Below are 23,381 nucleotides of genomic sequence, written 5' to 3' on the forward strand. Positions count from 1 at the left end.
TTCCCTCCAGGGTAGTTCCGATGCCCGGTTTGGAGGACTGGGGACTCTGAACAACAGGAGTAGAGAACTGATGTTTAGCTGCTGATCACTTGCTCTGGGCAGATTCAACAAGACGACTGGATGAGTAGAGTCTCACTTGGGAAGGACTGATGGTCGTCAGGACGGATGCATCCCCTTGATGTATGGAAAGTTGAGGTGTGCAGTTCAGGGGGGCTGGTGAGCACAGGGGACCATATCACCCTAAGAAGTTACGTCCAGTAGTTGGCATTTTGGGTGCATCCTTAGATTTCAGATATTTAAATTCTCCCTTCTGCCCATGGCTAATTAAGATGTGGTCAGAATATCTTGCTCTTCCTCCTTCTGAAATTACCGGGGCAGAAAAGAAAAATAACCACTTCTTTGAGGGGCATTTGAGTCCAAATATTTGAATATTGAGCTAGGAATGAGAGTGTTTGTGTTCTTGGTTCAGATGCACCTGAGGTCTGCTATCTGTTGGTTTGCAAACTTTCCGTTTTGCTGTTTCCATTCAAAAAAGAGAATCATTAACATGGGCACCTGCCTTTGGGGATAGAACCACTGTGAAGAACGCAGATTCTTGAGAAAGAAAAAACACTGGTGAGGAACGTGTTGGGAGGTGGGGAGGGGCGGGAATGCTGACCCTAGCTGGAAAGATTCTAAGGAGTGCGAAGGTGAATTCCAGTGGTCTTCTGGGAAGCTGCCTGCGTTCTCAGAGTCCTACCCGCCATCCCAGGCCTCATGGGACAACATTTATGGAGGAAGAAAGTTTTAGGAACAAGTGGAAAGAAACTGCCTTTGAAGAGAACAGCTTAAATCTTGATGAGCTTGTCATTAGAGGCCTCTAGAATAATAAATCAGAAGCAAACACCAACCAAACACCAACACCAAACGCCTGCGTTCTCAGAGTCCTACCCGCCATCCCAGGCCTCATGGGACAACATTTATGGAGGAAGAAAGTTTTAGGAACAAAGTGGAAAGAAACTGCCTTTGAAGAGAACAGCTTAAATCTTGATGAGCTTGTCATTAGAGGCCTCTAGAATAATAAATCAGAAGCAAACACCAACATGTATGACACATGCGGGACGCTGACTCCAGCTGTTGCCTCCCTTGCAGACCCAGAGGCTTTGGAGGAATGCGGTCAAAGTACACTTTTGGCTAAAATTACTTGGAAAAAACCAATACCCCTGTCCTCGAAAGTGGCATTAGCATTTATGGCTGAGCAGAGGATGAAATGGGACAGAAAGCAATGAGGACCATTAGCACACGGTCTGCCTGGGGAGTAATTCCTGTGTCCTTGCTCCCCCTCCATGATCTGCGCTCTCGTGAGCAGCCCCGCCTCACGCTCTGAAAGCCGGTCCCCCACTTTTGGACAATAGCATGCCACCTGCTCGCTGGGGGTCCAGCCCTGCTGTACCAGGGGTGTCCTGCCAATCTGGAATACTCCTTTATGTAGTTTCCCTTGTTTTCCTGCCGGTCAGCTGGCCTGATGGTAAAAAAAAAAAAAAGCCTTTGCATATAAACATTACTTTTCTGGCAACTTAGGAAAAAGCGTAGGAGACTGGGTATTGAGGCAAGAGAATGGAGAACATATTCTAATGGTTTAAGGAAGAGTCAGGTCAAAGGAGGACATCCGGGTTATGGTTGACCCACATTAGTCTTTCTAGCCAGGTAGAATAGGTTGGAAAACTCTAATGACATTAGATTTGGAAGAATTTGTTTCATGATAATTGTAAAATAGGCAACTGGCTCACTTAGACAAAATAAACGACCGGTGGGCCCAGACCAACTTTGTTACTTGGCTGTTTTTGTCTTGCTTGAGTTATTTTCATTCACTTATTTATTTCACAAATATTCGTCCAGCCCTTATTATGCAGTAAGCACTGTGCTAGACACAGGGGGAATTAAAGATGGAAAGAAAGACTATTTTCTCTCAAGGAGCTGACGGTCTAGTAGAGAGAGAGTCCTACAAATAGAAACCACAGAAGTAAGATCGCTTCTCGGGTACAAGTATAGGAAAGCAAGTGAGTGAAAATTAGGACTTTGAAGATAGAGACTCGGCTTGTGCCGGATTCCTGCTGTTCCCATGTGATGGTTTCCTGAGGTCACAGGATGAACCAGGATCTGCATTTTAGTAAAGTTGGTTTGGGGGTGAAGCAGATTCAAGGTCAAGGCTAGAATCGGGGAGATTCTCACAGTGATGTGAAAAGTGCTGACAGCCTTATCATGGCAGTGGGCATGTGGTGGAGGGGCAGGCAAGAGCTTTTAGAAGGTACCATCTACCTTTGGCCACTAGACTGGCAGGCAAAGGAGGAGACGAGGGAGGTTCTAGATTTCTAGCCTGGGCGCCAGAATGGATAAGAGTACTATTTCTACTTTGATAGTGACTGTTGGAATACAAACAGGTTTAGGGGAAAATAAAATTAATTTTGAATTGTCACTTTGAAGAGTATTTATCTGGGTGATATTTTCCAAGGAGGGGCATGAGACATAAGGCTCAGAGTTTGGGAGAAAGGCCAGGAAGAGAGGGACAGGAAGAGAGAATTCTCAGTCACCGGGGTATAGATGGCTCTGGAAGCCATGGGCATGGATCCCATTGCCTGGGGAAGAGAGATTTTGTTGTAATTTCTTAGATCAGTCTGCCAGAATACCGGGGGTCAACCTAAAGAGAGTCACTAGTCTAAGAGATGCTTAGGGACGTGGCAGGATGTCCCCTTTTCCCAGAATGCCCCTAGACAAGTAGAAGTGGCTTTATATAAAGGTGTTGGAAAACCATCTTATGGAATTTTCTATGTTCCTTTCCAGCAGTCACTGATGGGGGGCAGATGGGGTGTCTGAACATGACCTTCACTTTTCCCTAATCCTCCTTCTAAGGAACGTTACCAGGTTCCTCAGTGTTTTCTTGAATTCCTCATCATGGCAGATGTGGAGGACAAATAATTTTGTTATTTCTGAGAGATGACAAATGTTTTGGGCACAGAACCCTTAACCTTAAATTTAGGTTGAAAATATGGCCCCAAAACCAGTAGCCCATTTTCGTACGTGAGTGAAAATCAGGACATTGAAGATAGAGACTCAGCTTGTGCCAGATTCCCGCTGTTCCATGTGATGGTTTCCTGAGGTCACAGGATGGACCAGGGACTGGACCCTAGAATGTCTTTGAAGCCCGTGAGTGAGGCAGGAAGCCAGACTGGGGGCTTAATTCCTTCCTTCCCTGGTCCAGGTTTCTTTTGGTGCTAACTGACCTGGAGGACACTCCTCCCCTCTCCCCTGGGCCATGCAGGCCTTTGTGTGTCTGTGACAGAAAAGGTTGGCGCGTGTGAGCCTTCCCTATCGAGGACTCCCCTCCCCTGAAGCAGCATCCTCTTTATTCCACCGCTTACAGAAAGCGGTGTCTGTTGACCGACCCTCTTTGGAGTTTTGAGTTCCACTAAAATATGTATAATGTATGGACAAACATGTGCAAAGGGTTTTCGTTTCCACAAGCTCCATCTCTTGACCTACCAAGGCCTTCTGAGGATAAGAACGCCCAGAGGGTTTTGGAGCCAGGGTTGTCTAATTTAGGGAACACCTCTGATATCAGCCAGCAGTTGCATACTCCTTCAAGAATCAATCTCAGCTTTCCTCTGAATGAGACCCCAGTGGCTCTTTGCTACTTCCTGGCATCTGTGGCCGCGTCCATCGCTCTCTGCTAGTGGGGCCCCGCTGCAGGGCTCATGGATGATTTTGTTGACGCCTTGGGAACCGGGAGGGGAGCGCAGAGGTCCGCGTGTCCTCCCAGTGGGTGTTGATTGGTTCTGGACTGGAGGTGGCATCCAGGAACCAAGAAGGTTCCCTGGACTGTGGACTCACGGGAGACAGGAATTGTTTTCATGCAGCCTTAGGCCCTCAGCCAGGTGCGGGGCCTGGCCAACATACATTATTTATTAAATGTTAGAAGTTGAGCAGCAAACGGCAATAGGCTGGGTAAAGAAGGCGCTACTTCAAGGGAGGGCAGTAAAAACAAAGAAAAGGAGTCCTTAGAAGCGGGCTCATGCCTCTTCTGTCCATGGATGTGGCCCTTTTCCCCAGCTGCAGATGTCAAGTTAAATCCAGATTCTTCAAGGATCTAAAATGAACTGTGATGTGTGGATGGGACTAGTCTCGTATCTGCCTCCTTGCTGTGACACTTCTTCCTGATGCTTGACTTAATACAAATACTCTAAATCAGCAATTAATTCGAGGTGTCGTGAAACCAAATAGGTTTGGTGCCCTTGAAAGCGTAAGCCATGGGTTTGTGGATTGCTCTTGAAGGCCAGTCTCTGATTTCTTACACTATCTCCAATTATGTAGTAGAACCTGGATAAGTAATTGGCCTTTGAAACAACTAAAGGCTAAAATATGTATGGTCATTAAAATCACATTTTCAAATGACATTTATCAAAAAGGGAAAATTCTCATTATGTAATGTTAGAAAGAGCAAGAGACATGGGGACGCCTGGGTGGCTCAGTTGGGTGAGCATCTGCCTTCAGCTCAGGTCATGATCTCGGAGTGCTGGGATAGAACCCTAATATTGGGCTCCCTTCTCAGTGGGGAGTCTGCTTCTCCTTCTTCCTCTGCATGCTTGTGCACGCTCTCTCTCTCTCTCTCAAATAAGTAAATAAAATCTTAAAAAGAAAAAGCAAGCAACTCTAACTTGGCATATGGAGGCTCAAATAAATTTCTTTTGAGTGAATGAACACTTCCTAGATGGACGAGGTGAAAACTTTATATGTCCGTGCAAAAAAATACGAGTCCAGGGAGGAATATGACTCTTCGGCTCTGAAAACCATGAACTAGTGGTCGAGAAAGCTGGGCGTCATCCAAGCTTTTAACCCTTTTGGAGCTCAGTTTCCTTATCTGAAAACAGAAGCGAAGGTCTGCTCGAATGTGGTCCCTGAGGGGCCCTGTTTGCCCATTTGGGTGCCGCATGCTCTGAGTTGTGATGTGACTCTGTGCAAATCAGCAGTCAGAGAGAAGGTTGCCACGAGGCAAGTCTCATATGGTTCGAATCACTTTGTCAACCAGACTTGGTCAACCTTGACCTCCTATTATTTCCTGTCATTTATACCACGGTCTTGAGTTTCTGCCTTGTGAGCCACTCCTTGCTGCTGCTGTATAAAGAGACCTCGTGATTTATTAATCAGTTAATCAGTGCATGCTGAGGAGCCCTTCAGGGTAGTTGAACAGGGAAAACAAAATGCTGCAGCCCACACTCAAGATGGGCCCTCATTACAAACAGCCCTCCCACTGCCAATCTTCCTGCCCACCCCGGCTGCCCCACACAGCTCGTCAGACTCCATTCAGTCCTGAGGAGCTTCCATCCCATAAAAGCTGACAGTAGGTCTCAGAAGGGCAGGTTTTCTTCTAATGTCCTAGAGGAAAGCAAGCCTAGAGATGAGCTTCATCCATTATTTGCAAAAAAATATTGGATCTCAGAAGTTTGATCAGGCCCCCCCACCCCCGCCCCGAGGTGGCGTATGGCTCTAACCATATAATATACAGAACTACTCTCTTGTCCCAATTTCTCCACAATCAGAGTCACGGAGCTGGAAGGACCTTACCACAGGAGAGGCCATGGCCTCATGTGACAGATGAGGGTCTCAGTGAGGCTAAGTAGCTTATCCAAGGTCACACATCTAATTAGTAGCAAAGCTGGAACTAGAATCGAATATTCTGGTAACCAGTTAATACTCCTAGCACTTGTTTCTCTGTGAAGTCCCGTTGTCCTGTAAAAATCACATAAAGTAAAGGAAAGAAATCGTCCTCCTTCAGTTCAGTTTTTGATTGCTTTGAGATAAGGGTTTCTGAGCTAAAGAATTTTGAATATTCGTTGTAGATGAAGTTTGTGGGGAACAGTATCTTGGACTGCTTGCCAAGGAGACATTTTTCTTTGAATCGGTCAGGATATCAGGCACATGTATCCAGCTTGCCATGAGCAAATGTTAATCAGTGAATCTTCAGACCTTGCTAGGCTGCTGGAGCAGGCTGGGTCTCTGGTCCAGAATCCTTTCCGTTTGGTTTTCTTCTGGTGGCACTTAGCACACAGTACTGATGAGGCCAAGACTTTCTTAGAACGGAATCTCCACCAATTACCAATGTTCCAAGGGCCACAGGGAACCAGGGGACCACATGCCTCAGTCCAGAATGACTGCACTCCCCCCTTCTTAGGGAACACCTTGGGGAGAGCCAGGCATGGCTGTAATTCCTTAGCGGACACAAGGAAAAGAATCTGGAATGTTCTTATTTGACTATCCTGGCTTAGACATCTTTTTTTTTTTTTTTTTAAGTTGTTCCTTAATGTCTGCACCGTCATAATCTTACATTCGTCACCTGTGTTTGTCCACCAGAGGCTGTCCTGCCAGTCTGGCTGCTCATCTCTGTTGGATGTCTATCAGACAGTTCAACTCTGGCTTCATCTAGGGCTTAACTCTAGTGTGAATCGCACTTACCAGCCTTGAGTGATAGGTTCTCCTGTTTTTTTTTTGCTTGTGTGTCTAGGACCCTGCTTTCTCGGCTGTGATTCACGACAAGCTCCAGGTCCCCAACACCATCCGGAAAGCGTGGAATGACAAGGACAACCGCTGTGACGTTTGTACCACACACCTGAACCAGCTGAAGCAGGAGGCCATCCAGATGGTGCTGACCTTGGAACAGGCAGCTGACAGCGAGCACTATGAAGGCTCCCCTGGCTCGCCCCCACCGCTCTCCAACATGCCCACCCTGGTGGGTCCCCGGCCCGGGGGTGGGCTCCAGCAGCCCAGAGAGTGGGCCTTCGTGCCTGCTCCCTGTGCCTCCTCCAACTACACGGCTTTCATCAGCAACAAGCATAGCAGCAAACCCAACAGCCTTGGGGTCAGCAATGGGGCCGAGAAAAAAAGTGGGTCCCCAACCCACCAGGCCAAGGTCAGCCTCCAGATGGCCACCAGTCCCAGCAATGGGAACATCCTCAACTCAGTGGCCATCCAGGCTCACCAGTACCTGGATGGCACCTGGTCCCTGTCGAGAACCAATGGGGTCACCCTGTATCCATACCAGGTAAGTGGCCTCTGAACAAGTTAGAGTAAGTTTGGTTGGAGTCAAAACAGAGATGTGGGCAGCACTCCCTGCCTTTGCTCTTTTCCTTCTGGGAACTCCCCAACTCAGAGCCTAATGCCTCCACGTGGCCCCACCGGGTGTTGCTAAATAAAGAGAAAATGTCTGAGGGACCAGTGATCTCTCTAGCACTCTGCTTCCACTGTCTGGACCTTCTGGAAGAGGTGTAGACTCCCTTCCTAACCTCTTCTGCCTTGATGGACCATAACACTTTTTTGTTTGCAACTCACTTTAAATACAGTTGGGATAAGGTTTACCGAAAGTGTTTTCCCATTTTCTTATATTCTCTTTGCAGTTATTGAAATGAGCACATACTCCCAAGTTTCCCTAAAGAAATAAGAGAACAGGTCCTAAATCTGTCAAGGAATCTAAAACAAAATTGTCTTAATTTCTCTTGGGTGAGTTTTCTGTTGGATAACAGTTGGGTTTACCATATGCATCTGTGTACCCTGCATCAGGCATGTGGGAAGCAGCAGAAAGCATTGACAGTCACTGTGGAATGGAGAGGTGGCCATGGTCATAGAGTGTGTTAGTCAGGGAGGCTAGCTGGTGTAACAGATGATCTCAGGGTACTTCTTACTCATGGTCCTGTTGTACCGGGTGTTTGGTGCGTGGCCTTCCACTGGTCTCCATGTCACCATTTTCCAGAAGCCTCAGAGTCTGCCACCAGATCTTGCACAAGTGGCCAAGAAATGAGGGAAAAATGAGATTGTGGAGAATCTCACAGAGGGACATGGGGGGCAGGAGGGGGGCTCCTGGAAAGGGCATAGGTAACTTCCATCCACATTCCAGGGGCAAAAGTCCAGGTGTTTGGCCTCCCCTTCCTGCAGGGGAGGCTGGGAAAGTCAGTCTGTCCATGTGTCCAGGAGAGAAAAGAAGCAAGTTGAGCAAACACAGCATCATTTTTGTTACATGGGGCAAAGATGCAGGGAAACATAAAATGAGTTAAATGTGGCTGATCAAAATCCTGGTGACTTTATTCTAGAGTGTAGATGGCTTCTCTTGATATCTTGAAGGAATGTGGGGAGCCTGGATCATTATCTTAAGAAGTTAGCATTCTTGGACTGCCCAACTTCATTTATTGGGTGGGTGCTTTGGAGTTTATGAAATATAGCGTGTGCGTCATTTTATGTAACCTCACGGTGGGCCTGTGAGCAGGCAGGACAGATGTTGGATCTTTCCTGTGTGGACGGGGAAATCGAAGGACCTGCAGCCCCACAGTTGCTAACAGAGCCAGCACCGACTCGCCCCTGATTGGGGGAGCAGGTTTCCCTCCCCTCAGCTGCTCCCAACTTTACCACTGTATCCCAGAGCAGTGTCCTATCAACATCTTTCCCGGATCTGGCTCCTTTTCAGGCATGGCATACAAAGAAAACCACTCCTATCCTGACTTCCAGGGGCCTACCTGCCACTTTACTTTTAGCTGGAATGTTCTGGGTCATGGCATGAATCTGATGATGAGCTAGTGGCACCCTGATGGGGCTTCCTAGGGGGCCTGAATACACTTGCCCCCTCCCATTGCTGAATCACATACATTTTCTGTTTGAGATTTTAAATATATTATTTTGAAAACTACAAAAAGTAATAGGGTTACTGTAAAATAACATGCAAAATATACAAAAAAGCATAAGTATGATTTTAAAAGTCAACCTCACCCAGAAATAGACTCTGTAACACTTGGGCGCATGTTCTCCCAGTATTTTATAGGAACACAATTTATAAAATTGTGATGATGTTTAATTCTGTCATCGGCTTTTCGCTTAATATACTGGGTGCATTTTCCCGTGCCATTATATGGTTTTCTAAAATATGACCCTTAATGGTAGCATAATAAGCCATTATATAAATATGATCCATTATCTGAGTATGGCCTGATTTATATAACCAAGTGCCAATTACTAGAGTTTAGGTTTTCGCTACTATAAATAAAATGCTCCGGCTCACATTCTTCTCCCCAGGTCATATTTTCAACACATCCCAGGTTGTGCTAGCCACGTGCTCATGTTACACAGACAACTCATGTTTCATTTCCCTGGGCCCCAAAGCACTTCTAACATATATCAGGTGCTAGCTGGAAGACTCAGCTGCCATCCAGCACTAATGAGCAGGGGCAGAAGGACTTGCTCTCATATAAAATGGTCAAAGTGTTAGGAAAGTTTGTATGTGTTGGGGGGTGGGGTGGGGGCCAGTGAAGATGCTGCTTGTAAGCAAGTTTGAGGATTATTGGTGCATTTCTCTTATTTGTGCTATGATTCTTTCTGCTCCTCCTCTTCTTCCACCGTTGATGAGAAAGAATCTCCGGTACAGTAACACATGTTTATTAAGCTCTAATCAAGTGCGGGACATCTGCTGGGTGTTGGTGGGGCTCCTGCCATGGGTCATGTGGTCCTCAGGAGACGAAGCAGGTGAACCGCTCAATATCAGCCAGGGAGGTGAACGCAGAGGTGGTGAGAGCTGCCCAGCTTGCTCTGAGAGCACTCAGAAGGGCTCGCACTCCAGCCTGTGGGCAAGGGCATGTTGGTATGGTCTAAGGATGATTCATGCAAGCCACCAACTTGAGATTTTTCTGGGTAAATTTGATGGCTCCTCTCCAACTCCAGAGCAGACTAATTCATGCCTTTCCCCCAGACTGATAAAGGGATCAGAGGGTATCTGTCTGGGATAAAGAGATTTGGTGCCTGGCTGCGAATCAGCGTCCCCGTGTCGTGAGTGTGTCATCCCAATGCCTGGGGCTGGGTGATCTGGGTCTGGCCAGACTGAATGTCTCCCGTTATGGACACCTCCCTGCAGTAAATATTCTGCAGCTCACAGTCTAGCCAGTTCAGCAGAGATGGTTGATTGCACTGAAAGCTGACCTCACTTTTCCTGCCCATCCACACTCCCACTTCCCTCCCTACAGAGCAGAGAGCCCTCTGGCCGGGTGCCAGAGCGGTTCCCTGGGCAGAGAAGCATCTAGGCTTTGTTGCTGCTGAGAGTTCTGCTCCACACCCATGGGCCCGGGGCCTGCGGAAGCGAAGGAGAGGAGGACACTGCCCTTTGCCGTTTCAGTGCAGGGAGGGTGACAGACACAAGGACAGGCTTTCCAACACTGACAGGGGAAGTCCTTCACATGGGTCAGATAGAGGTCCCTCAAATTCCTCAAGCTCCCCGTTACCCACAGTCTTCAAGAAGCAACCTTCAATTGTCTTTCCTGGAAAGGCTTTCTTCGATGAGCTTGTAGACAGTTAACACAGTCTGTATACATTATGTGGGAAGCAGAAAATGCTCTAGAACTTTCCATGGATCACATGGGTTTTGACTTTGAAAACATGTGACTTCCTTGTAGTCAACCACAGATTAATTTCATCTTTTTGAACAGCAGCTGCTTTTGCCTGATTTCTGTTCATTATGGTAAATAATTGCAGGAGAGACTGTACCCACATAATGCTCAGAAACCATAGAATGTTCATATTCCAATCCAGAATCACAGAATCCAGTAGAATGGTTGCTGTCTTTTGCATCAGGGTGGGAGACTCGGAGACCTTCTCACCAAGGGCTCAAGTCTGTGGCTCCAGCGCTCGTTGAACTTCAGCTTAGTAGCTTAACATCTTAATTTATTTCCTCACCCATGGAACCCCCCCCACCTTGTAAGTTTGTTGGACAACAGAGTTGTTGTCCAGAAAGATATGAAAATATTTTATGAACATTAAGGCAGGGATACCAGTATTCGTGATCTATTTGAATCCTCTCATTTGCCAGAAGAGAAGCCCGAGGATGAGAGATAAGAAATTCTTCTTTGTTCAGAGTTTCCTGAATCTTAGTTTGATCCCTCTGGCTAGATTACAGACTCATTGAGAACACGGATGCTTTTTATTCTTATGTCCGCCACAGCAACTAGCACGTGCAGAAATTGCTGCTCCTTCGAGAAAATGTCGATCTCGGGGGGGACACTAACAGTGTTTCTCATGACTGGCCCTAGGTTCAGGAAAAAAGTCGGGGCTAGAAGACCTATCCAGACCCCAAGATTTTTGGTGGAAGCCAACTGGTTAATTGGTGCCAAGTGAATCTTTAACCTGAAATATCTTAACGATACTTAATAAATTCTTGGATGCCGTGCAAAGAATCCAGGGGGCATTTGATGTCACACTCAATGTAGGTGCATTCGAAGGGACAGAAGAACTTTATTTCATGGCACTTCGGTAAAGAGGACGTGTCAAGAAAATTTAAGATGATGTTAGATTAATACATGAGTAATATATCCATAATGGATCATTAACATGACGAAGTATTTGACATGTGTTCCTTGAGTCAAAGGAAAATGACTTTGGTAAAAATCATCCTGCTTTCTCAAAAAGCATCCATTGGAATCAGTGTCAGACAATGGTAGACTGAACTCTGGCTGAAGTCGGTGTGGGATTACCTCTATTTTATCTCTAGAATTGATCGTGCCTCGTAAGCACAGGCGTTACTGGAGTCTACATTTTAGGTCACCGGCAAGAGGAATGCAGTAGTGACACCAGCCTAAAAGGAGTCAAGGTCTGCCGAGCTGTAAGACCTCTGCGGTACCTCTGCTCGCTCTTCAGAGGCCAGAAGCCTTGGGAGGACATGGGGCTGGCCCCCCTTTTTTTTCTTTTTTAAGATTTTATTTAATAGAGAGTACAAAGGAAGGAAAGAGGCAGAGGGAGAAACAGGCTCCCTGCTGATCAGGGAGCCCGACCTTGGGACTCGATCCCAGAACCCTGATATCATGGGCTGAGCCGAAAGCAGATGCTTAACTGATGGAGCCACCCAGGAGCCCCGGTGCTGGCCCTTTTTATGGAGGACTTCCCAATGCCCCTGCAAGAGGAAAGAAAGATTCTGCTCGCTACTACCCCAGGTCTCAGAGTCTTTTCTTCTGATGTGTTCATGGAAACCAGGAGCACAAGTTCTCGTGTAGCTGAGCCTGCGGGAGGAGGCGGACCTGTGCTCCTTCCTGCCGAGTCTCTTTGCAGGCAGGATCCGGGGATGGGTGTTTGTAGCCAGCCGGGAGCAGAGGATTCTCATTCACGTTCTTTACTCGCCCGTTTGTCCCCTGAAATATGCACAGTGCCCTGCTCGGGCCAGCCCTGGTGTCCACTGGCTGCCTATTTCCGGTTCCTTCTGCCCAGCGAGTGCAATAGCATGAGATGTCGCCATTTGACAAATTCTGACATCAAAACGGTTTTTAAAAAACATGATAGGTTTTTGTTTCCACCTATTTATAGATGGTCAGGGGAGTATTATTTATCTTTATGCTTTCTGACAAATGGAACACAGTAAAGGAAGCAGTGTGTATATTCCGTCATGGACAGAGCGTTTCTGAAGGATATGAGCTCAGGGTGAAAATCTAAGAAGGTCATCCTATCTTATGGATATGGGCGGGACCGTAGTCTGAAGCGAACACCTAAACTTTAACAGGAAATTTCAAAAAACACTCCCTTACTTGGTGAGATAGGCTGAATACGCCCAACCCCACCCCCGCCCCCCAGATGTTTACATCCTAATACCTGGAAAAGGAAGCCTGTGGATATATTTCCTTACATAGTAGGAGGGGTTTGGCAGTTATGATTCCATTGAGGATTTGCGGGGAGATCACCCCGGATTATCTGGATGGGTCCAGTGTTATGGCAAAGGTCCTTGTAAGAAGGAGGCAGGACAATCAGAGCCAGAGGTGATTTAGGGACAGAAGAGAGAGCTTTAACAAACCACCAATGCCTGAGCCACACCCCAGACCAAGTGAATCAGAAGATCTGGGGATGGGACCCAGGCCTGGGTTTGAGCTGCCAGGGTCAAGAACCACAGCTTTAAAGAACAGTTTATGGGCAGTGAGAACAATGAAGGTGGGCAAATGACAGACAGACAGATGATAGTTAGATTATAGACTAGATAGTGTATCAGTTTCCTAAAGCTGCCATAAGAAACTACCACAAACGAGGCGGCTTCAAACAACGGAAACCGTATTCTGTCATAGCTTGGGAGGCTAAAAGTCCCAGATCAAGGTGGAGTCATTTTCCCTCCAAAGACTCTAGGGAGGAACACTTCCTTGTCTCTTCCAGTGTCCTGGTGGCCGCAGGAGTCCCTTGGCTTGTGGCTGCTTCGCTCTGGTTCCTGACTTCCCCAGATTCTCCTCTGGGGACTCTCTGTGTCCTCTCCTTTTATTATAAGGACACCGGTCATTGGATTAAGCGACCACCCTAACCCAGTACAACTTCATTGCAATCCTTAACTAATTACATCCACAAAGACCAAATTCCAAATAAAGGCACAGATCATGAGTTCTTAGTGAAATTGGGGGGCCACTATGCAGCCTACTACAGAGAGGTAACAGATGGATAGAAAGATGGATGAACGGGGGAGACAGGGCTGGGAGGTGTGGGCTGCCATGTCCCTTTCAAGCTGAGTCACTGCGGAAAAAGGAGCAGGTGCACATGTTTACAGGGGTCAGCAGTGAAGGAGCCTTGTGCATGTCCTTCATTTGGAGAGATATTAAGCTGGAGGGGGCGGAGATACAAAGGGTAAAGCCAAGAGAGGCAGGGGCACCTGAGTGGCTTGGTCGGTTGAGTCTGATTCTTGGTTTCGGCTCAGGTCGTGATCTCAGGGTCCTGGAATCGAGCCCCACATCAGGCTCCACATTCAGCATGGAGTCTGCTGGAGATTCTCTCTCTCCTTCTCCCTCTGCCATTCCCCCTGCTCACTCTAAATAAATAAGCAAATAAATAAAATCTTTAACAAAAGAATAGCCAAGGAAGCAGCGAGGTGTCGTACCCACAGACACCCTGACGCTGATGGAGGGAACACCTCAAAAGCCAGAGAGAAAACTATACACAGAGACAAGGTTGAGTGACCAACTTACAGACATGGGCTTGTTGTGGAATAACCTCTTCTTCTGGGCTTATGAAATATGTTCAGAGTCCGTTTGCACCGTCCCAACCACAGGTGCAGCTGTGAACAGCACTTCCAGGTCCACCACCCCGGGGGGGGAGGTCAGCTTCAGTTGAGGACCTCCTCTGACCTCTGTGGGAGGGTTTCCAGGCTTTTTCTACTGACCGAACTGGTGGTTTGGGTTAAATTGTGGTGGGATGGTCTGTCTGTCTGTCTGTCTCTGTCTGTCTGTATTTATTTATTTATTTCACAGAGAGAGACACAGCAAGAGAGGGAACACAAGCAGGGGGAGCAGGAGAGGGAAAATCAGGCTTCCCGCTGAGCAGGGAGCCTGATGCGGGGCTCGATCCCAGGACCCTGGGATCATGACCTGAGCCGAAGTCAGACCCTTAACGACTGAGCCACCCAGGCGCCCCGGTCTGTATCTATTTTTTCCTTTAGAAATATTTCTAGGCCCCAGAAGGAGAATAGAGATAGTGGGTAAGGTCTGTGCCCCTGAAGACAGTATTTCTTAGTTACGCCTCCCTTTCCTGGGTGGGGGGTGAGAGGTGGCGGGCATGGGGACGATTGTCTCCCGAGCCTGGGGACCACCTTTCCTCTCCCTCCAGCTCTCCCAGGCTGGGCTGGGGGGGAGGGCGGCGCTGAGGATCATGGTCAGAGAGAAGATTCTCTGGAACTGGATTTTCACAGTTATCTTTTGTTTTAAATAGCTTCCCACATCCTCCCTCGTTGGAACCAGCCTCCCCAGTCTGGTTTCCTCAGGCGACATATTTACTTTCTTTACGGAGTTGAGGAAGAGAACTAGAACACCCACCAGCCACAGTGAATTGGTCAAAGGGGTAACGTCAGCCACCGCCTTTTTTTTTCCCTTTTTAATGACAAAGTAAACAGAGTTTTTGGGAAAGTCTGATGCTGATACTTATCAACGATTTTATCCAAGTCTCAAACAATGAGGCACTCGATGTTGGGTCACGCTAGATTTGCTGCTCATGCACCAGAAATAAGAGCCCAGCGTCCTTGCCGACTGTGTGGGGTGACCTCTATCTAGTGGGCTTCCTGGCTGTCATGTGTCCGGGGTTTCTTCTCTGCAAAGCTCACAGTTGCAGAGCTGTGAGGGGCACAATACGAGATGATGGGCTGTGTCTGACACATGGTGGGCCCTCAGTTCAGCGACTAGAAGCCAGAGAGCCAGCTTCCTCCAGCCAGCTCAGGTTCAAGACTCGAGACTGAATGGAACCAGGGTCTGCTCTTCCACCATAAGAACCAGTGATAGTTGAGGAAACAAGACCCAGACCTACAGTGAATACCAAACACGTGAAATAAATGGTACTCACCGACTCAGACAACACCAGCCACCTCTGCCAAACCCCAGCTTTCCATATCACCACAGCTGATGTGAGAAGGTCGGATTCTAAGCAGAATGATCTCTTCCCACCAGGAGGGAACAAATTGGTAAAATATTGAAAGGCTTGTGGACCAATTTTCTTTGTATCTGAAGACCTTTATAAGGAAAGAGGGGAGGCCATATATACACTTGTTTCATTTAAAATTCTACAGGATAGTAGAGAGGTAACATTTAGAATAATCCGAAAAGACTAAATCCTCATTATTTTGGAGTTAATTTGAAATATTGAGTAATTCAGGCCTAGATCATAGTTCTTACTGGACAAACACTTTAAAATAGAGTACTCAGGTCTTTCATTCTTGTTTGTTTGTTTGTTTTTTTAAGATTTTATTTATTTGAGAGAGAGAGAGCGCGCACGTGAGAGCATGAGCGGGGGAGAGGCAGAGGGAGAGGAAGAAGCAGTCTCCCTGCTAAGCAGGGAGCCCAGTGTGAGGCTCGATCCCAGGACCCCGAGATCATGACCTGGGCCAAAGGCAGACGCTTAACCGACTGAGCCACGCAGGCGCCCTCATTCTTGTTATTTATATGCCTGCGGTAACATACAATCGTTAATACAGGTGCTTTCTTATTATTTACTTATATCTTTATTTATAAAATAAGAGTCTTGTACAATTATTATATAATTTGGAATCTCCAATAAATTGGAAAATTGAAGTCTCCTTACCTACCCCACCCCAGGCACACACCAAATTGCTTTCAAACTGAGATTTGACTGTGCTGGCCGTCTTTAGCGTGACAAATAAGCGTGCCTCGATCTTAAAGAGGTATTTGTGGGGATCAGTTAATGAGTCACATATTTCATGTGCCTAAGTCATTCCCAGGGAGTAATTTGGGTGTTTAGGACACATATTAGTCACCATTTTTAGGACTCTGGAGATCATTTAGTACATGACTGCTGCACCAGTGGCCTCAAAGGGTTAATATGTCCCTTCAGCAGCTTATCTGAGGCCTGGGATGACCGTGGGGAGAAAAAAGGTGCCATTTGAGAAGCAAACGCACATCTGCTTTCAAGGCTGTGGCCAGTTTTGTAATTACATGACCAATCTGAACCAATCTGGTGGTGACGGTTTTCACCACCTTAGCAAGGCTGGCTGCCCCTGGTTCCCATGGATTAGGCTGGGAGGATGGAGCCCATGAGTCTGTTCATGACATACTCCCTTTTTGTGAAAGCACACCGACCCACAGACCAATGGAAGCAGGATGGGCAGGCCACCCCCAGGAATTGCAGATGACAGACCGAGGCCCAGAAATGTCAAGTGACCTGCCCAAGGTCACGCAGCTAGGAAATGCCAGAGCTGGGATTCAAACGCCCATTTCCTGTACACATGTCCCTGCCCCTCATCGCCCTGCTGAGGGCAGGGGCCAGTTCCTCCGATTGCTCAAATACGCAGCCGTCCCGGGGAGGGACACCCATGACACACCCGATGAACCCTGTTTTCGGGCAATTCTGGGTCGCCAGAACTTCCAAGTTGGGTCTCATGTCGGATTGCTCTGCACGGTGGTGCAGATAAATGCCCCGTGTCACATCTCACTGGGAGGTGGGGAGGTGGTGGGGACAAAGCTTGAGACAAAGATGGGCCAAAAAAAAAAAAAACCCCACCCCAAAACCCCAAACAAAAAAGGCTGTGTAAGCAATGCCATCATCTAGTGAGACCTCCTTTGGCTTACCTAAGAGGTAGACTGGGCTGAACTTAGAATCTCATTGTAAGTTAATTCCCTAAGATTAATAAAAGGAAACAGGCCCATTTCCTTGTCAATAATGTGGCCCTTAATTTCACAGAGTAACGTATGTTCAAAGTCAGTGTCCATTGGTCCACAAGCCTTTCAAAAGTAAAAACGGAACTCTTGTTTTGAGCCCGTGGAGAGAGCACCCCGATCTGTGAGTGAACCGGGCCTCACCTGCGTATTAGCTGAGTAACATTCTGACCACACAAAATGTCGATATCCACTTCTGGAGTGTCCGTCTGCTCAGATTGCTTTGAGGGTTAGGTTTATTCATCCTAAAATTTAGTTTTGATTCTAAGCACTGGATTTAAATGAAATTTTACACACACACACACACACACACACACACACACACACACACACACACAGAGTTGCAAAATGAGATTACATACTGAGAAGTTCTACAAAACCCAGCACGCATGGACTACTTGTGGAGCATGGTTCTCTGCCACCCACAGTCACACGGCACATGGAAAGGTGACATTTGCACGACAGAACAACGCACACCCAGTGCTGACACGTGGTGAATCCCGAGGCGGAGGCATCCCTTACATCTGAGGGTGGTATAGCTCAGTTTTGATAGTCTTCTTGTGATGAGTATCTTTTTTTTTTTTAAGATTTTATTTATTTGAGAAGAGATGGAGATAGCGACAGACAATGAGAGAGAGTACGAGCAGGGGGAGAGGCAGAGGGAGAAGCAAACTCCCCGTGGAGCAGGAAGCCTGATGTGGGGTTTGATCCAGGACCCTGGGATCATGACCTGAGCCAAAGACAGACACTTAACCAACTGAGCCACCCAGGGGTCCCTCTTTTTTATTTTAGATTGTGCAATCACCTCTAGAGAGTTCTAACACCTAATTATCCTGTAAATTATTCATACCTTTCCCCCCATCACACCCCTCTATTTTGAATTTGTCATCTTTTATTTGCATCTCTGAGGGTGGCTAGCAAAGGAAATAAAAGGACCTGCAATGAAAATCAGTCGATTCCATCATATGTGAGCAGTTGGTGCCGAAGATTTGGCAGAAAAGGCTGTAGGAACAAAAATAGAGCAATTAACAAGAAAGTCACTTGTTGAAATGTTGCAAACCTTCGACCTCTTCTAAGTGGCTGCTAACTTCCAACTATGTAATAGTCTAAGTGGAAAACAAACCAATGCAGCCTTTGGGGTTAATTGGTGTGAATGTATTAATTACAGCAACTACTCATTAAATGTTTAATAAGGTATGTATGTTGCTAGCGTAATCTCTATCTAAACATCATCCACTGGATGTACATATATTGTAAGTACATGCAGCTTAATAGAAGCCAGCATTTAAACTCTCTGGGCACTTGTACATCATAGCACCCTGAATCTACACCCCCTGCTAGGTATCGTCAGGAAGGCAATCTGGGGAAGAGCTTCCAAGAAGATGGAAGGAGGAGCAGAGACGGAAAGGCTCGGGGATGTCATGGAATGGTGTGCCGGGAGCTGGAGAAGAGGCAGGGGAGGAGGTGATACATGGAAAATGGGCAGAGCGGGGGCTTCACCCCTCCGCTGTCATAGGCAGGGAGAAATCCTGTGCAGGGGATAGTGGGGGTGTGTGCTGCTGCGAATAGGGAAGTGGGGGTCGCTGGTCTGGGGGGTGGTGAGGGGTAGCAAGCAGAGGGCTTGGATGAGGGGTGACAGATTCGACAGATGTTTAGAATAAGGCCTGAAGGCCTGGAGGATTGGTGAGTTGGGGGACAAGGAAGAGGCTGGCGGGGGGTGACCCCCGGTCTGTGTGGGCTGCCACGTGGGTGGTGAGCTGCTGGGCCCCTTGGTCTGGAGACAGCTGTGACTGCGAGTCTGGGGATTAGACGCGAGGCTGCATTGGGTGTTGGAGGTGGGGACCGATGAGGCTAGGCAATAAGAGAAGCAAGAGACCGTTATACAATTAATTCTTCCAGGACCCGACTCTTCTGACTCTAATTCAGCATCTTCTCCACTGGACCATTGTGTCTTTTCAATACCTAGACATCAAAAGCAGTGTCACCGTGTTACCCCCGCACCGTATAAAGTCAATCATGTACTCATCCCTTCAGCAAACATTTTTTGAGCTGGGCACCGTACTAGTTCCTGGGGATAAAAACAAAACACCATGCTTGAGGTAGGGTTTTGCCTGTTATCAGTGTGTCTCGGGGTAGGAAGTCACTGAGGGATGATGAGCTGTTCCAATTGTGTCTCCTTTACCTGTGCTAATGTGTCCACATGTGTGGGGGAAGGGAGGGCACCCAGTGACTCTGGTGTCCTCGATGGTGGGCGGGAGCTATGACCCAGACTACTGGGGCGGGCTCACGGGACTCCTGCTGCCCAGCTGGATTGCAGCTCTGAGGAGAACTGGGCTCTGACCACCCACCATGCAGAAGAATCTTGCCCCCTTCCCCCGCCCCGTCCATAAACACTGCAAGGGTCATGGGGATCCCACTGACCTGGCTTCAAGAGCCGTTCCTCCTTGAAACAACCTCCTTTTAAAGCCATCCTTTGATAAGTGATGAATAACCTCCTCAGCCTCACCTACGACGAATGTCACTCTCAGATCCTGGGAGGAGAAAAACAGTTCAGCTGGAGAATATATTCAAGTCGGTATTTTCATTCATTTGGCCTTTCGGGATGCCCACCATGTGCCAGGTGTCAGGAGCTGGGAAGTAAAGATGAGGAAAGATCCCTCCAGGGATCTTCCTGAGCATGGCTCCCTGATATGGGTCTGACTGGGCTCAGTGCCAGGGCAGAAGTGGGAAAACGGAGCAGAAGCCAGATACACATTCCATCCAGGTATCTGGAAAAATGCATTTTAATATCAGTGACTCCAAAGCTGTGAATTACATGGACTGTTTGGATGAGTTGTGATCCAGAAATAAATAGCAAATATTGTGTTGTTGGGTGAAGTAGAGGCTGCATTGTCTAGTCTAGCTCTTGATTCCACCTTTAAAAATCTTTCTGCTTCCTTTGTATGTGTGATGTTAACAGCAGGGAGGGCTGTCCTGACACGTCCCCAGAGTGTCACTGGCCATGGGTACGGACCCAAGCAGGGTGGGCAGAATGGGAAGGCGCCAAGTCCACTAACCTCCCTCACCTGCTTCGACCCAGCTGCTCACCCAGGAAATGTTACGGGTTCTGGGCTGCATTACCAACTTTGGTCGAGTATGTATTAGTATTTTTGAGGCTGGAATAGGCCATTTTGAAACCCTAAGTTAAAAGGTCCTCTGGTCCCATGCCTCCCGTTAAGAAACCGAGCGTAGGTCTGTCCTCTCTCGTCCAGGTGATTCTTTGGTGCCCATCTCTGTGAGACCGGAGGGGTTTCCAGGAGTGATGCAGAGACTCTTGTGACCGAGGTCCATGATATGAACATATTAGGGTTATTTGTTGTAGTACAGAAAAACTACTTTCTGAGAAGATTTACAGGATAACTTTCTTTCTGGATCGATACTTTTGGAAGGAGAAGAAAAATATATAAAGTAGCTCAAATTGAAACATATTGTTCCTTGAGAAATGCAACTAAAGAGACTATTAGAATCATGTGCGTCCACTGACTGAGGACAATATGGCTACCATAAATGCCTAGTCACAGAAATGTCATAGTCCCAATTTGCCCAGATTTGCTCTTTTTCCCCCCCTCTTAACTGGCACATATGATGTTGTTAGCATGTGTTGTTGTGTTTGAAAATTGCCACGATAATGGCCGTGTCAGTGAATCTGGTCCAGTGCACTTTCACCATAAACAGGAGTGTGACTGAGTGTGACCCCTCCCCCCATTCTTCCACATTTGTCTCCCACCTTCCCCAGAGAGAAGGGAATCTGGGTCATCGTGGAAAGTTGGTACTCAAGTGTACTTCATGAGGGAAAGGGATACCAGTCTTCCTTTTCCATCCTTTCTTCACGGAGTTAAATCTGACCTTCACCTCCAGTTTGTTTGGAATTGTATTTCTATTAGGAATGCCGCTCTGAGTCTGTACATCCCAGGAGGGAAGGTATCCAATTGATGGGTTGGTTCTGAACCTTGAACCTGCCTGCCGAAAAGCCACTGTGGAGTTTGTGTCTGCTCACGTGCCCTGTATGCCTGTCTCTTGTGAGGGAATTCTGGAACGCTGAGCATCGGAGAGGCAGTGGCCCTCGGGGCTGGTAGAGGTACCTTGTAAGTCAGGCTTGCAGTCAGCACGAAGGCTGAGTCCAAGGGATGTCACAGTCCCTCTTGGAAGGAGGAGGGAAGTTCCATTTCTCTTACATCTAGCGCTTAATAACTCAAGCATTCACCCTGTGTCCGCTCTCAAAAAAGCTCATCTTCATGTACCCATGTTCACACAAACACACAAGCATACAACTCTTCAGGCAGAGTGGACTAAATATAACTTATCTATCTTTATTACTAGAATTGGCTAACAAAGAGCGATAGCTTGTGTTATATCAACATTAAAAATGAAATTCCATTTCAAGCTCGTTGTGCACAACCATGTTCATCCTTTGGAAGGAGTATTCCAGTCTCTTGAGTATTTAAAGCAATAAGGTATGTTTTGGAAGAAGGCTTCAGTTACGTACAATGTTTAAATTTTTAAACCAGGTTCATCTTTTATTAGTTTTTAAATCAAAGTCGCGCATGCACGTAAGTTAAAGAGTTAAATCATTTGACAAGACTTGATGCGAAAGACGCCGTACTACTGGGAATGCAGTGGGTGTTCATTAATACCTATTTCCATATCATGCCATTCTTCTGTTGCTCCTACTTGATTTATTTCATTTTAGGTTACCTATGACAGCCGTTCTCCAAGGGTCCTCCATGGACCGGTGGAGTCTCCAAGACCCTTTCCCTGGGTCTCTGAGATTAAAGCTATTTTTATGTAATAGTCAGACATGGTTTGCCATTTTTACTGGGTTGACATTGGCCCTGATGGGGGGACCGCTAGCATGTTTGCATGAATCAAGGTCGTGGCACCAAAGTATACCAGTCATTGTATTCTCCGTCCTCACACGTTTGGAATTTTTTAAAGTACATTTCCACTTAAGAATGTCCTTGATGCAGGTCCTGGGTGGCTCAGTCAGGTAAGTGTCTGCCTTTGGCTCAGGTCATGATCTGTCACCATACAATGTTACTTCTACAATACCATCAACCATATTCCCTGTGCTGTACCTTTCATCCCGTGGCTTTTTCATTCTGTAACTAGAAGCCTGCGTCTCCCATGCCCCTTCACCCATTTTGTCCCCTCACCCTGCAACCATCAATTTGTTCTTTGTATTTACAAGTCTGTTTCTGCTTTTGTTTGTTTTGTTTTTTAGGTTCTACATATAAGTAAAATCATATGGTACTTGTCTTTCTTTGTCTGACTTATTTCACTTGGCATAATGCCCTCTAGGTCCATCCCTGTTGTTGCAAAGGCAGGATCCCATTCCTTTTTATGGTTGAGTAATATTCGTGTGTGTGTGTGTGTGTGTGTGTGTGTATACACCCCACATCTTCTTTATCCAATCATCTATCAATGACTTAAAGACTTCCTGATAAGATTAGTGGGGATATTAACAAATGTGATTTTTTTGGATATTGTATAATGGAATATATCAACATCTGGAAGACATGTATAATCCAGTAAACAAACATTTTCCAATGACAGAATCTTGTAACGTAATAACAATTCAAAGTGCAAGGGAGCCTAATGGATTTCAGTACAACAGAGTACTAACCATTGATTAACATAGTTTCAGATTGCTCATTTCAATAAATCTTTAAGAAAATACCACTTGTCAATTTTTAGTATAGTATCTAAGAAGAATGTTCCCAATTATCTGAAAAGGCTATTAAAATAGTCCTCCATTTACCCACTACATATCTGTATGAGGATAGATTTTCTCCATATAGACAACAGAAACATAACCGGATATAAGCCACATAACTGAAACAACATACACCAGGCATAAAAGAGATTTGTGAAAACGTAGAACAATGTCAGTCTTCTCATTAAATATTTTATTTGGGAAAGTAGATGTATTTCATAAGATATGTATGCCCACATTTAATGGGCTCCTCATTGTTTTAAAATAAATAAATTGTATTTTAAGTTGTAGTTTAATTTCTAAAATGGCAAATACCGATAGATTTAAGAGGGAGGTACAGATCAGGAGGATCTAGGAAAGAATTCTTGAATAAGATGTGATGACCATATAGTTGATATTTTTTAACATTTTGAGGGCAGAGTTACAGAACACAGAGGAGAGTTTGGGGTTGAATTAGTGAT

General features: G+C 46.5%; 1 protein-coding gene across 1 annotated transcript in view; it reads left to right on the forward strand.

Moving 5' to 3' along the window:
• The window catches only part of KIF26B (kinesin family member 26B), a 442,287-nt gene that overhangs the window by 157,623 nt on the left and 261,283 nt on the right, over positions 1 to 23,381 (forward strand). Inside the window, exon 3 of the mRNA XM_027612815.2 lies at positions 6,536 to 7,072. Coding sequence (XP_027468616.1) covers positions 6,536 to 7,072 — 537 coding nt within the window. The remainder of the gene's footprint in view (positions 1 to 6,535; positions 7,073 to 23,381) is intronic.

The sequence above is a fragment of the Zalophus californianus genome, chromosome 10, assembly GCF_009762305.2.
Source record: "Zalophus californianus isolate mZalCal1 chromosome 10, mZalCal1.pri.v2, whole genome shotgun sequence".
In the NCBI taxonomy this organism is placed as follows: Eukaryota; Metazoa; Chordata; class Mammalia; order Carnivora; family Otariidae; genus Zalophus; species Zalophus californianus.